The sequence below is a fragment of the Gymnoscopelus microlampas genome, assembly GCF_963454915.1.
Source record: "Gymnoscopelus microlampas genome assembly, chromosome: 9".
Taxonomy (NCBI): Eukaryota; Metazoa; Chordata; class Actinopteri; order Myctophiformes; family Myctophidae; genus Gymnoscopelus; species Gymnoscopelus microlampas.
In genome coordinates this window covers 24,818,767-24,834,001 of record NC_139946.1, presented here as the reverse complement: position 1 = coordinate 24,834,001, position 15,235 = coordinate 24,818,767, and the positions used below count along the sequence as shown (strand labels likewise).

The 15,235-nt window shown below is 38.1% G+C and overlaps 1 protein-coding gene across 3 annotated transcripts; it reads left to right on the top strand.

Moving 5' to 3' along the window:
• Positions 1–578: 578 nt before the first annotated feature.
• On the top strand, positions 579–14,277 carry LOC311052778 (B-cell receptor CD22-like). Of its 3 annotated transcripts, none has more exons than XM_084067982.1 (11): positions 579–654; positions 1,014–1,106; positions 1,592–1,942; positions 2,046–2,270; positions 2,379–2,642; positions 3,265–3,525; positions 11,721–11,981; positions 12,564–12,645; positions 12,803–12,830; positions 13,611–13,702; positions 13,880–14,277. In XM_084067982.1, exons 2-11 carry the CDS (start codon positions 1,052–1,054, stop codon positions 14,043–14,045), a joined length of 1,785 nt encoding a protein of 594 aa, XP_083924108.1. In that variant the 5' UTR covers positions 579–654; positions 1,014–1,051; the 3' UTR covers positions 14,046–14,277. The 3 variants fall into 3 exon arrangements, with proteins under 3 accessions (XP_083924108.1, XP_083924110.1, XP_083924109.1); XM_084067984.1 differs by lacking the exons at positions 11,721–11,981; positions 12,564–12,645; positions 12,803–12,830; positions 13,611–13,702; positions 13,880–14,277 and adding exons at positions 3,843–3,930; positions 4,275–4,302; positions 4,913–5,004; positions 5,259–5,372; positions 5,527–5,620; XM_084067983.1 differs by lacking the exons at positions 11,721–11,981; positions 12,564–12,645; positions 12,803–12,830; positions 13,611–13,702 and adding exons at positions 3,843–3,930; positions 4,275–4,302; positions 4,913–5,004.
• Positions 14,278–15,235: the final 958 nt, after the last annotated feature.

Sequence of the window (15,235 nt, the reverse complement as noted above, 5' to 3'; positions counted from 1 at the left end):
TGTTACAAGTAAAAGTCCGGTAATCAAAATTGACTTGAGTAAAAGTACAAAAGTAGTGGCATCAAAATATACTTAAAGTACCAAAAGTAAAAATTAAATTGAGCATTTTCTAATAATTGAACTATTTTGATGGATAATAGCAATTAAACAATACGGTCATCATCAGTGTATCTGATTTCAGACAACGTCAAAACGCCAGTGCTGAGATGCAGACTATTGTGTTTATTTTTAATCAAAGGATTAAAAACGTCTCTTCTACAGAGTAGAGGATACCCTCTAGAGGGTCTAGAGCAGGGGTAGGCAACCTTAGGCACAGGTGCCAACATTGGCACAGGGCCCAGGGAGGGTGATCACAGATCACTGGCACACTGGCATAAGTGTGAGAGGATTTTTACTTTACACTAAAATGTTGTCAAAAATGTAGTCAATTAAATTAAATCTCCTCACATCTGTATGCAAATTGCATCCTGTACATAATGCTACAATTTGGTCTTATGTCTATGCAATACTGTGTGAAGAGATGAAGCAACACATTCTAGTGGTTTTAACCGCTTCCTTTTTAGTTGTGGGTGTGTATGGTTTTGGTTATAAGTATGTCTAAACTAGACATGACTGTCAATGTAGAAGTGCTGGACAGATAAGCTTTCGAGATGGGTGAGTAGAGTATGTCTGAATTACCTCACTGTAACATTAGTAACAATGATACTTTATATGTATTCATTGACAGGATTGTATCTTATACTGATACATGTTTGACAAGGTAGCATGAGGTAACTTTCAATGCAAACCATTCAGAGATGTGAGGGAAGAAGTTGTCCAAATATAAAACTTACAAACTTAGCAAGCATGAAACCATGTGATATTATATCAAATACAGTGTAAATATGAAATGTAATATTAACATTGGTAAGAAGACTCTGTATAGCCATAGATCTATTGACAGCTTATTGCAGAACAGAGAGTATAGTAGCTACATTCATGTTGTTGGTTGTAAAGTGTGTCTTTCATTGCAGTTATTTGATGCTGGGGTCAGTTTTCACCTCAAGATACTATGAGGTTTCTAAAGACAATCAGAGTGATCCTGACATTTTTTATCTTGGTACCTGGTAAGGAGAGTTTGAATTGGCTTTCATATTCATTGTGTTCGTCATACTGTAGATTTACAAAATGACTTCCAAACGGCAAAGCACAAATCAAATACGTGTCAAACACCTATTTACACGCTATGAGTAACATATAAATATATACAAATATGTAAATATGAAAAAGAACAAAGAATATATATTTTCTAATGTATTCAATTATATGATCATATTGAGGAAAACACCTACTTTTCATCTGTCTATTTGACACGAAACTAATAGAATATGCACATCACTTGGTTGAGGTGCTGGGTTGGAAAGTAACATGAAGAAAAATGATAAACTTCTTTCACTTTGACATCATGCCGTAACCCCAATCAACTTGATAAAGAAAGCGTGGCCAGAAGATCAGAATTATTTTCACATAATAAAAAATAAAGGATAAGAATGATCTGAAGATTCATCATTTTAGTTGACAGCTGTTTATTTATTGATGTTGTCTTTTACAGGTGTGTGTAGTGATGAGTATGGAGTGACCTTCACCAATCCACCTCCATGTGTCATGAGAGGGTCATCAGTAGACATTGGTTGTTCATATGAATACCCAGTGGGTCACACTGTCACTGAGGCATACTGGTACTTCTACTACTCAGGGAAAACTCGAGCTTTTGTCTCTGAACAACTTCCATATCAAGGTCGTATTGAATACATTGGTAATAAAGACCATGATTGTACCCTGATGATCAAAGATATAAAAAACAGTGATGAGAGAGTTTATCACTTCGGGTTTAGAACAAAAGGTAATAAAAGGCAAAAAGATGAGTGGCGCAAGACTAATACAATACATTTGTCTGTAACAGGTAAACAAGTATTTTTATTTTTTACCTTTTATGTAATCAAAGTCAAATCTTTCCTGACAATCTCACCAACTGACGTCTGTCTTGTTTTTATTCTTCTGATCAGAACTGTCTGCACGCATGACCCCTCCCACTGTGTCAGAGGGGACATGGGTGACACTCACCTGTGAAACATCTTGTAAATCAAGGCCCAACATTGTCTGGTTTAAAAATGAACAGCGAGTATCCAAACCAGAATTCCAGGCTAAAATAGAGGATGGTGGGAGTTACCAGTGTGCTATTGAAGGACAAGAGACATGGAAGTCTGAACCTGTGATGTTGGATGTGCAGTGTGAGTTTATATCTGAGTTAATCTGAGGTCTTTATCTGTCTGAATCTTTTCTCTCTGTTTCATTCTCTTGTATTCCATTGACATCACAACTCCATTTTGCTCATGCAGATGGTCCAAAGAATGTTGCTTTGTTCATCAGTCCATCATATGTTCTTGAAGGAGGTTCAGTCACTTTCACCTGCAATAGTGATGCCAACCCCAAAGTAAAACCAGAACAATACAAACTGTACAGAGATCAGAGGATTGTGACAGGGTTATCACAGAGTCACACCATCTCTAACATCCAGAAACAACACAGAGGACAGTACAATTGTCAGGCTCACAATGACATCAACACAACCACGTCTGCTCCAGTACCACTTGAAGTTCAATGTGAGTATGGTCACTTTTGTTGTTTTCTAAACTTAGAATTGTACAGAATGCATGAAATGTTTGACTTTTGTTTCAAGTGTTGTCCAAAGGATTTTAAAATGTTTACACCACACCGTGTATTCATATAAAATGATTGTTGTATTATTTAGAATAGTTAAAGAATCAGAATCAGAATCAAAAGCTTTATTGTCACATCACAGGTTTACAGAAGTAAAAAAGTGAGTGAAATTAGTTTTTGTGCATAGTTCCCATCGTATCGTTATTTCCATAGAAAAAAGAAGGGGAAGAAGAAGGGGGGGGGGGCAAGTGGGAAAGGAGATCAAACAAGAGAACAGAAAAATAAAAAACAAGTTATTGACATATTTACACTTGTTTGGTTAAAAAGGAATACTTCACCCTCAAAATCAAATATTTCTATCAATTACTCCAATCCAAACGAAGAGAATACTTGATGAAGTGAAGAAAATGGGAGTCCAAGATGAGCAACAGCAAAACCATTTCCAAAATCTGTTTATAAACTCCCACACAACTCTCATAGTACACAGAATATGTGTTTGGATGTATTCTTTTTATTCCTTTTTTTAGAGGCAAAGTTATTTAAAGATCTGTTTTTCTCCAATAGATGGTCCCAAGGATGTTGTTTTGTCAGTAAGTCCACCAGGAGATGTTGTCATGGGAAGCTCAGTCACTTTGACCTGCAGCAGCAGTGGTTCATATCCACCAATCGAGAGCTACAGCCTTCTCAAAAACAACACTGAAGTGACACAGAACGAGATACTGACCATCTCTAACTTCCAACCCAGTCACAGTGGAACATACTCCTGTCAGGCAAAGAACAACTTTACAACAGTCAATTCACCTGAAGTCACTCTTCATGTTTTCTGTGAGTAATCTACTAAAGTGTTAAACTGAATTCATAACATGTATGTAAATTCCTATAACAAACTATATACAGTACTGTATGCATATTAACATTTTCTAGGGATGGCAGCTTTTCTAATAAATTCATAATATCTACCAGTAGGATTTACATGGAAACGTTTCCATGAGTTTTATTTCAGCATTTTCTGATGACATTATCAGAGCATGTCTTGATGATGTAATTTCTAACTTCAGTAAATATTTGCATATTATTCACAAATCAAAATAACATCTGAACTGCATATTTTAACTTCTCCCCTCTATTGTGTTTCTCCAAAGCCAACAGTGTTGCTTTAATATCTGGAGTTGGAGTTGGAGTTCCAGTGTTAGTGCTGATTCTGTTTTTCGTCATTGTCTTCTGGGTCAGGTGTGTGTGTGTGTGTGTGTGTGTGTGTGTGTGTGTGTGTGTGTGTGTGTGTGTGTGTGTGTGTGTGTGTGTGTGTGTGTGTGTGTGTGTGTGTGTGTGTGTGTGTGTGTGTGTGTGTGTGTGTGTGTGTGTGTGTGTGTGTGTGTGTGTGTGTGCGTGCGTGCGTGCGTGCGTGCGTGCGCGTGCGTGCATGTACGCGTGTGTGTGTGTGTGTGTGTGTGTGTCATTCTAAACATGAACTCATCCTCTCATGCACTCAAATATCACATTCCTTCTGACTACTGTCATGTCATTGATCATTAAATTGTGTAAATAATAAGTTATAATAAGTTTTTATTTTACAGGAAGAAAAAGACAAATGCAGAGCAAGAGGTATTTATTTTTGTGGTTTTTATTTTGAATTGAGCTGTTTCATAATTCTGATTGTCCCACCTCTCAGATCAACACTGTCTACTCCAGTGGTTCTCAACCTGTGGGTCCCCACATGATTATGTCCCTAGATGACAGTGAAGTGACAATTTAAGGACTTTTAAGACCTTTGTAATACCTAAAAAAAGAAAAGAAAAGAAAGACCATTACTGCATCAAAATAATCAACAAACTATACTATAAAACCTGGTCAAACATTGACTAAATTGTTAAATAATATAAGAAAGAGGCAGAAATTTAGAAAATAGCAGATCTACTAGTTTCACAATATCTATCTGTGGAACTGAGTCAAACTAAATTTAATGCCTCAACTCCTACATTCCAAGTGCTTGTCAGGGGGGGGTCCCAGTTCAAATATGATTATTTGGGGGGGGTCACGGCCTGAAAAGGTTGAGAACCACTGTTCTACTCCACAGTCCCACACCACTCTCTGTCCCCTCCTCTTCCTCCTTCTGAAGAAATCCCTCTTTACTCCATGTTGAAGTTTCACTATTTCATTTCACTGCATTACTCATTACACTTTTTTCATATCTTTTTATCTTGTATATGCTCAGCATGAACAGGATGTTGACTATTGTTCAGTGACATTCAAACCAGAGGCCAGGACCCAAGCAGATCACAACAACACAGCCCTGCAACATACACTGTAAGTTATATAAAAAAAACACACATTGATTGTGATTACAATTTAATTACAACAGCTCAAACTTCAAAGCATTGAAAACAATGAAAGTCATGAAAAGAAATGCACAAATCCAGATTCAATTCCAATATTTTAAATAGATATTGAGAAATTGTGCTTTACAGAAGTAGATTTCCTGTGCTGCTGGAGAGCCATTAGGGTTGGATGTGTAGTTCTTCTCTACATTAGTTTGAATGGACGAGTATTGTTCTTCTCAGGTCCGGTGAAGCAGGAAATGAAGACATCTCTGTCATCTATTCCTCTGTGGTGAAGGAAGACAGCTCTGCAATCTATTCCACTGTGAATAAAACACAAAGGCAAAGCAAAGCAAAGTAAAACCATGTCATGTTTAATGAAGAAAAGCTGTGCATTTGTTTAGGAAATACAGTTTGAGGCTTTGGCAATATTAATCTGTTGTGTATCTCAGCTGAAGTGTTTCTTGTTTCACCAGTCTCTCATTGTTGTTGAGAGTCTCTTTTTTCGCAGTTACACCCAATCTGACACAAAGTAAGAAACTGCAACAATAATGATGTGATGCTGAACCTAATTCTTGGATAACATTCTACTGTCATCTAGAGTATAAGAGGCAGAACTTCATAAATTATCTAAACTAGACCATACCCGGTGAAGGGCGCAGGCGAAAGTAGTTGCAAAGTTGGGGTTAATGCACGTCCTGTCGCGCGGTTTCTCCCCCGCGCGCGCCCCGTCGTGGCGCCCCCCTATTTTGGGGTACCAAAAGCGTGGGACAAAAAATTCCAAAAGTGAAAAAGAAAAAAGAAAAAGATTCAATATTTCTTTTTTATTTTCCTGGGTGTCCCCGGACCCCCTGGGGGCCCGCGCACCCCTGTGGAACATGGCGGACCCCTTCGGCTGTTTGTTTTAATATTATAGGAGGGTGTTGTGATGTATTTCATATAAATGTAATTTCAGTAATGCATTGAAGCTGGTATTGAGGCGGTACTAAAAGAGGCGGTACTAAAAGAGTATTTGTAGTAGTAGTTAAGTAAGTATTGTTACTCAATGTATTTACTTGAAAGTGTTTTTAATGACTTTATTAGCTTTAAAGTTTTTTTTACAGATTTTTAAGTATTTTTACTGTTTTTATCAACTTTTAGGTATTTGTAGTGTTTTTATCAACTTTTAGGTATTTGTAGTGTTTTCATCAATCTTTAAGTATTTTTACTCTTTTTTTTCAACTTTTCAGTACTTTTAAGTATTTTTACTCATGTTGAGTACTCTGAAGTATTTTTGCTCAAGGTATTTGAGTATTCTCTCCGTTCCTCTCTCTCTCTCTCTCCCCATCTCCCTATTTTCACAACGCATCGCGACGCATTGAGAGCTTGTAGATGGGCTATTTTCAATTGATTGCAACCTTTATTGTGAAGGAACGACCGGAAGTGCTAAGCTATTCAATTGCAGAAACCCACCAAAGTCCCCAAAATAACACTGTTCAACGGGCTAATTAGTTAGCATTGATGACATTGACCACACTAACGTTCATACAGGTTGTTGATAAGATGTTTAACGTAGCCGTTTGAGTGACGACAGCTGCGTTGTGTAACATTAACGTTAGCCGCATGCTAACGCTACCCGTGGCTTAGCTCCACACTGACGGCCCATTATAGGCAGCTGTTGGCTTAAACCCAACTAACGGCAACACAGTATTGGACATAAGCATTCACATACATGCTTTAGACAGTATTAGCAACAACCGGTAGTTTGTTTACATGGCGCGGGACGTCGCGGGTGGCCGCTGCCTCGTCTCCTTCGTGTCTTGTGACATTTGTAATGGACAGAAATGTAAGTTGGGCTTGTTTGTGTGAGAATATTACCACATTGGTTCGAAATGTGTGCCTATTTCAGCATTTAGGAGGTAACTGTGCGTGAGCTGTGTGAAGCGAGCGAGCTGCTGATTTCAATGGCGGCCGCGGCGTGTGGAATTGTAGACAGTCAGAGAGTGGGCGGGGTCTCGGTGTTGCCATGTCGGCGTACTGTAAGCGCTGTAGGGCCAATGTTGGTGGTATAGGGTTCGTTTGGTTTGGCCTCGTTTTCATAGACCTCGTTGCTTGGAATTGTAGACAGTCAGAGAGTGGGCCGGGTCTCGGTGTTGCCATGTCGGCGTACTGTAAGCGCTGTAGGGCCAATGTTGGTGGTATAGGGTTCGTTTGGTTTGGCCTCGTTTTCATAGACCTCGTTGCTTGTTTCTCTTTCTCTCGCGAAACCTGGCAACACGACGCATGCGCAGTTTGATCGGAGACCCAGGACCCCATCCACCCACCGTCAGGTTACTAGAATTATAGTAGGATGTTTATCATCGATATTCTGCTTGATATGAAACAGGAGGATCTATTTAAAAGTTGTGAGACAATGACTAACTTTTACATGACCAGATCTAGAATATTTTTGTACATAAGCTATGTTGCATTTCTAAGCAGGGTAAACAATTTGGGTAAGATAAAAAGAAGAAGGTGGGATGCATGGAAAATCCCCCCATAAATCAAACGCTGCTTCTATGGGATAATAGCATTGTATGTTGACTGGGTTTAAAAATGGGTTTAAAGTGTCTCCTCTGAAATGTTTTATTTCTAGCTAAAGAATTTTGTTTTTAATTGGAAACATTTTAAGGTATATCGATATATTTAAGGCTATAGATGTATCATTGCATGTATTAAAGGTCAGACTGCACAAATTCAACTATAGTCGCAACTCCTTGCAACAAAACGCAAAGGCCAGTCCACACCAATGCAACTCCTAGAAACTGCCATTGGGGATAATGGTTGCAATTAGTTGCAAGTAGTGGCATTGGTGTGGACTGCATATATATTGCTTTGCTATATGCTAACGGCTAATTATGGAAGCTCAGGAAAGGATCAAATTAGGTAAACATGCAATAACACTGATACTAGATATCACAGGAATAAAATAAAAGCAAAAATTTGAAAATCTTTTTATTGTATTTATTATTATCTACAATCTACAAGCACGTGTCGATGTAGATCGGCTAGTTGAACTATTTAAAAATATTTTTCAAAATAGTAAAATATGTTGGCCTGGGCCGTGGCGTCGCGGTCCAGGCACCCTGGTTGAAATCCCTTAACAGACAGCGTGCCGCAGGTTCGCGTCCCGTTCCCGACGGCCTTTGCTGCGTGTCTTCCCCCATCTCTCTCCCCATTTCCTGTCAGCCTACTTTCACTATCCCTCTCCCAATAAAGCTATAAAAAAGCCACAAAAAAAAAACTTTAGGGATAAGGGGTAAGGCGCCGTCCCAAGATAGGGCCCATGATGTCTTGCCTACAACCATATAACTATTTTTGCAACCCACTATTTTTTTCTGAAATTACCTTTTATTTTTAAATTACCTTTTATACAACATAGCATAAAAAAATTACAAAATAATACATGTCATCAGCAAATACAAAACATTACTGTATGTATGTACAAATGAGAAAAGGGAAAAATGCCGGCAGTGAATAACACCTCCTTTCTATGGGAATTTATATTTACCTCCCCTTGTGGTCATTCCACATTTTGGCGTCAGAGTAGTAGAATGAGAATTTTCAGTAGTAGAAATTCTAAATTTGGGTAGCACCAGATCATAGTCGTTCCCTCTAGTATTGTGGCTGTGGGTGTCACTCACTTTGGAGAAGTAGTTAGTCAGTTATGAGGGTATTGAGGCCACAGTCCCTTTGATTATCTTAAATACCAGTCCCATTTGTATTTGCTTAACCCTCTCTTCTGCCCTGAGCCATCCCAAACTTGCAAAGTGTGTTGAAATTAGGTGGGTCATGGGCGTAAGGCCTAGAAGTAGTATCAGTTTGTTTTGGGAGGTCTGAAGCTTAGTTTTTAGTGACGGAGAACCAAGAGATGCAAGCCTAGTTAAAATGGCATTCAGCTCCAGTCTCGAGAGCACTTTTGTTGACAAATGAGGAAATCCTGCCCAAAAATCTTGTTCTTTGATTGACTTTCATTTAGACAGTTCAGAGTGTGCCTTGAGATGTTCGGATAAAGGAAATTATAACTTTCAACCTGACATGTCATTATAGCCAAAGAGTTTCAAACATTTTCAAAAACAGTGGCTGATCTACAATTAATGCGTTGTGATGTGATGCATTGTGTGCTTGTAGATCTGCCATTTTCCACTGTGCGACACCATCGTATGATGAACTATAAAATACGGTGTAAGTGGTTAAAAATAAATGGATATTTCTTCAATAAACAAACTACAAATGTTTCTGGTCATGCACATTTTCTCGGTCTAAAGGCACACACACACACACACACACACACACACACACACACACACACACACACACACACACACACACACACACACACACGCAGACACACACGCAGACCACGCATGTTCCATTTGCACTTGAATATACATTACAGCATCATTAGCTCAAGAAGTGGCCACTTGTGAATCGGAAGGTACCAGATTCAATCCGTGACTACCCCTGGGTTAGTGTTGATGTGTCCTGTGCAAAACCACTAACTTCCCCCGATGAGCAGGTTGGTGCTTTGCATGGTTTCCTCTGCCACCCCCTGTAGTAATGAAGAAACATTCTAGTGGTTTTAACCTTCCTTCCTTTCTAGTTTTGGCTGGGGTTGTTCTGGTTATCAGTCTAGATGACTGTTAATGTAGACGGACTGAACAGACGATCTTTAGAGACAAGTGAGTATGTGAGTATGACACTTCATTCATTGACAGGATTGTACCTTATGCTGATACAAGATTGACAAGGTCACTTTCACTTCAAACCATTCAGAGATGTGAAAAGTGAAGGAGTGTAGTAATAGTAGTAATATTAATATTTTACATTTTTTGCTAATTGTTTCCACAAACAATTACCAAAACCAAAGAATTTGACTATTGCATATGTATGTAACTATAAATGTTGAATATTCAAAATATGAATCGTACGAAAATGTAAGAATTGGTCAGACTCAGTATAATCGTATATTTATTTACAGCGTATTGCAGCACAGAGAGTACAGTACATGTGTTGGTTGTGAAATGTGTCTTTCATTGCAGTTACTTGATGCTGGGGTCAGTTTTCAAGATACTATGAGGTTTCTAAAGACAATCAATTTCATCCTGGACATTCTGATCTTGGTACCTGGTAAGGAGAGTTTGAAATGGTTTTCATATTCACAGTGTGTTCACCCCTCATAGATTTACAAAATGACTTCCAAACTGTAAAGTACAAGTCAAATACTGTGTCAAACACCTAATTAAATATTGTGGGTGATGTACAGATAAATGTATAAATATTGAGGTGAATATGAAAAAGAACAATTAAAAATGTATTTTTCTTAAACTTTTTTTTCCTATTCTATACATTCTATTATATAATCAGATTGAGGAAAAATATACTACAGTACCTTCAACTATTTGACATCATGCTATGTAATCATAATTAGAATGTGTTTATTTTGTTGTCTTTTACAGGTGTTTGTAGTGATAATCCTAGCGTGACCATCGCCAATCCATCTCCATGTGTCATGAGAGGATCATCAGTAGATATTGGTTGTTCATATCACCCAGAGGGTCACACTGTCACTGATGCATACTGGTCCTTCTACTCAGGGAACACTCAAGTTAAAGAACGTTATTATCAAGGTCGTATTAAATACATAGGTAATAAAGACCATGATTGTACCCTGAGGATCACAAATATAGGAGACAGTGATGAGGGAAATTATCACTTCAATTTGGAGACAAAACAAGTTTGGTGGACAACACAAAATATATCTTTGTCTATAACAGGTAAACAAGTACTTTTTAAGAACAATTCTTTAATGAAAGTCAAATCTTTCTTGACAATCTCCGTATTGTTTTTATTCTTCTGATCAGAGCTGTCTGCACGCATGACCCCTCCCACTGTGTCTGAGGGGACATGGTTGACACTCACCTGTGAAACATCTTGTAAACCAAGGCCCAACATCGTCTGGTTTAAAAATGGACAGCGAGTATCCAACCCAGAATTCCAGGCTAAAATAGAGGATGCTTGGAGTTACCAGTGTGCTATTGAAGGACAAGAGACATGGAAGTCTGAACCTGTGGTGTTGGATGTGCAGTGTGAGTTTATATGAGTTAATGTGAGGTCTTTCTCTCTCTTTGTCTGAATCTTTTCTCTGTTTCATTCTCTTGTATTCCATTGACATCACAACTCCATTTTCCTCCTGCAGATGGTCCAAAGAATGTTGCTTTGTTCATCAGTCCATCATATGTTCTTGAAGGAGGTTCAGTCACTTTCACCTGCAATAGCGATGCCAACCCCAAAGTAAAACCAGAACAATACAAACTGTTCAGAGATCAGAGCATTGTGTCATCAGCACAGAATCACACCATCTCTAACATCCAGAAACAGCACAGAGGACAGTACACGAGTACAGCTGTCAGGCTCACAATGACATCAACACAACCACGTCTGCTCCAGTACCACTTGAAGTTCAATGTGAGTATGGTCATGTTTGTTGTTTTCTAAAGAGTGAAAAGAATAGGAGTCCAAGATGAGCAACAGCAAAACCATTTCCAAAATCTGTTTATAAACTCCCACACAACCCTCATAGTACACAGAATATGTGGTTGGATTTGTGTTTTGTTTGTTCTATTTACAGACAAAGTTGTTAGTTTCTAGTTTTACTCGTTGTAAAGATCTGTTGTTCTCCAACAGATGGTCCCAAGGATGTTGTTTTGTCAGTACATCCACCAGGAGATGTTGTCATGGGAAGCTCAGTCACGTTGACCTGCAGCAGCAGTGGTTCATATCCAGCAATCCAGAGCTACATCCTTCTCAAAGACAACACTGAAGCGACACAGCAGGAGATACTGACCATCTCTAACATCCAACCCAGTCACAGTGGAACATACTCCTGTCAGGCAAAGAACAACTTTACAACAGTCAATTCACCTGAAGTCACTCTTCATGTTCTCTGTGAGTAATCTACTAAAGTGTATAGTTATTTAAAAATGTGTAAAGCACAATAAAATCACACGGAAAACAATGTTGATTTATTTCCTTTTGAATGTTATGACTTTTGTGTCCAGTGTAGAAAGAGTTTGAAATATTATACAAAAGCTTTTGTTTTGTTACACACCACATATTCAAAGTATTAATTATTGTTACTGTTGGTGCTACTGCTGTATTCTAACTTCAGAATTGCTAACTGATTATTTGTTGAATCTACAGTAATTTCAATGTTGAACTGAATTCATAACATATATCTACATTCCATACACTATACATACACTGTACTATACAGTACTGTATCCATCCATATAACAATTTCTAGGGATGGCAGCTTTTCTAGTTATAAATTCATAATATCTACCAGTAGGTAATGTCTCCATGTATTTTATTTCAGCATTCTCTGATGACATTATCAGATCATGCCTTGATGATGAAACTCTGGCTTCAGTAAATACTTGTATATTATTCACAAATCAAAATAACTTTATAAAACAACATCTGAACTGCATATTTTAACTTCTGCCCTCCTATTGTGTTTCTCCAAAGCCTACAGTGTTGCTTTAATATCTGGAGTTGGAGTTCTAGTGTTAGTGCTCATTCTACTTTTCGTCATTGTCTTCTGGGTCAGGTGAGTGTGTTGTGTGCGTGCGTGCGTGCGTGCGTGCGTGCGTGCGTGCATGCGTGTACATGTGTGTCATTCTAAACGTATGCACTCATATATCAAATTCGACGTAATTGATCATTAAATTGTGTAAATAATAAGTTAAGTATTTTTTATTTGACAGGAAGAAAAAGATAAATGCAGAGCAAGAGGTATTTATATTTTGTATATATATCTCCTCTATAATTAATTTTATATAACAAATGAAAATTTGCAGACAATGTTTTAGCAAAAAGTGTTTCTGTATCTTCAGTGTTAACACTCATATAATATACATATTAAGTCTGTAATAGCTATAACTGACAGAGTGCACAATCTATTATGGGCATATGGGTAATGTGATGCAGGGGAGGGGGTGTGAAACCAGACAGCTATCTGTTTTCTTCCTGTTGTGTCCCACACCAGACTGCGTGTGTCCCTGTGGTCAATGGGAGGGGCTTGACATCTGTTCCTGTGCTCAATGGGAGGGGCTCAGACTCTTCAGTATTGCAGGTACAATAAGACTCTTCCTCTCATTGTCCCACCTCTCAGATCAATATGGTCTACGACCATATTGATCAACACCACAAACTATACTATACAAACTGGTCAAACATTGACTAAATTGTTAAATAATATAAGAAAGAGGCAAACATTTTGAAAATAGCCAATCTACAAGCTCAGAACACAGAGTCAAACTAAATGTAATGCCTCAACTCCTACATTCCAAGTGCTTGTCAGGGTGGGGGGTCCCCAGTTCAAATAGGATTATTTTGGAGGGTCACGGCCTGAAAAGGTTGAGAACCACTGTTCTGCTCCACAGTCAAGCACCACTCTCTGTCCTCTCCTCTTGCTCCGTCTGAGGAGATTCCTCTTTACTCCATGTTGAAGTTTCACTATTTCATTTCACTCATTACAATTTTGTCATTTCTTTTTATCTTGTATATGCTCAGTGTGAACAGGATGTTAACTATTGTTCAGTGACATTCAAACCAGAGACCAGGACCCAATCAGATCACATCAACACAGCCCTTCAACACACATTGTAAGTTATACAAATAAACACACAATGAAAATGCACAAAAAAAGAAATGCACAAATCCAGATTAAATTCCAATATTTTAAATAGATACCATAGAAGACAGATGCGCTGCTGGAGAGCCATTAGAGGGTTAGTTCTTCTCTACATTATTTTGAATGGACGTTTAATTGTTCTTCTCAGGTCCGGTGAAGCAGGAAATGAAGACATCTCTGTCATCTATTCCTCTGTGAAGGAGGACATCTCTGCAATCTATTCCACTGTGAATGAGGACATCTCTGCAATCTATTCCACTGTGAATAAAATACAAAAGGCAAAGCAAAGCAAAGTAAAACCATGTCAGGTTTAATAACGAAAAAGCGGTGCCTTTGTTTATAGGAAATACAGTTTGAGGCTTTGGCAATATTAAAGAAAAAGCTGTGCATTTGTTTATAAAGAAATACAGGTTGAGGCTTTGGCAATATTATTCTGTTGTGTATCTCAGCTGAAGTGTTTCCTGTTTCACCAGTCTCTCATTGTTGTTGAGTCTCTTATTTCTCTTCCTTATTCTGTCTCAGTTACACCCAATCTGACACAAAGTAAGAAACTACAACTCACTCATACTATGATATGATGCTGAACCCAATTCTTTGATTATATTCTACTGTCATCTAGAGAATAAGAGGCAGAACTTCATCAATTATCTAAATGCGTATCGTCGATATTCTGCTTGATATGAAACAGAAGGATGAGGATCTATTTAAAAGTTGTGAGACAAGGACTATATTAAGTTTTACATGACCAGATCTAGAATATTCTTGTATGCTATGTTGCATTTCTAAGCAGGGTACAATTTGCGTAAGATAAAAAGAAGAGGGTGGGATGCATGGAAAATCTCCACATTAAATCACACCCTGGCTGTTTCTATGGGATAATAGCATGGTATGTTGACTGGGTTTAAAAATGTTTTAAAATGTCTCCTCTGAATTTTTTTATTTTTAGCTAAAGGATTTTTTTTAATTGGAAACATTTTAAAGTAGTAGGCCATTATGTATCATGCACTGTATGCATGTATTAAAGGCCAGACTGCACAAATGCAACTAGTCGCAACTCCTTGCAACAAAACAGTTTCAAGGCCAGTCCACACCAATGTAACTCCTTGAAACTGCCACTGGGGATAATGGTTGCAAGTAGTTGCAAGCATAGATATATATAAAGGCTAGATGACTCACCCGCGCTGCTGGCCAATGGAGTACGACGTCGCCACATGGCGGCCATCTTGGGACGGTCATTCATAACATTATGTCTACGGTGCATATACTTTGAAATAACCATAGCGTGCTCAATTTTCATCCGATTTTCAAACGGTTTGGTGTTTTGTAAACACCAAAGATGTAGTTATGATATTATTGTATTAAAAAAAAAAACATGATTATAATTATAAGTATGCAGTATCATAACTACATCTTTGGTGTTTACAAAACACCAAACCGTTTGAAAATCGGATGAAAATTGAGCACGCTATGGTTATTTCAAAGTATATGCACCATAGACATAATG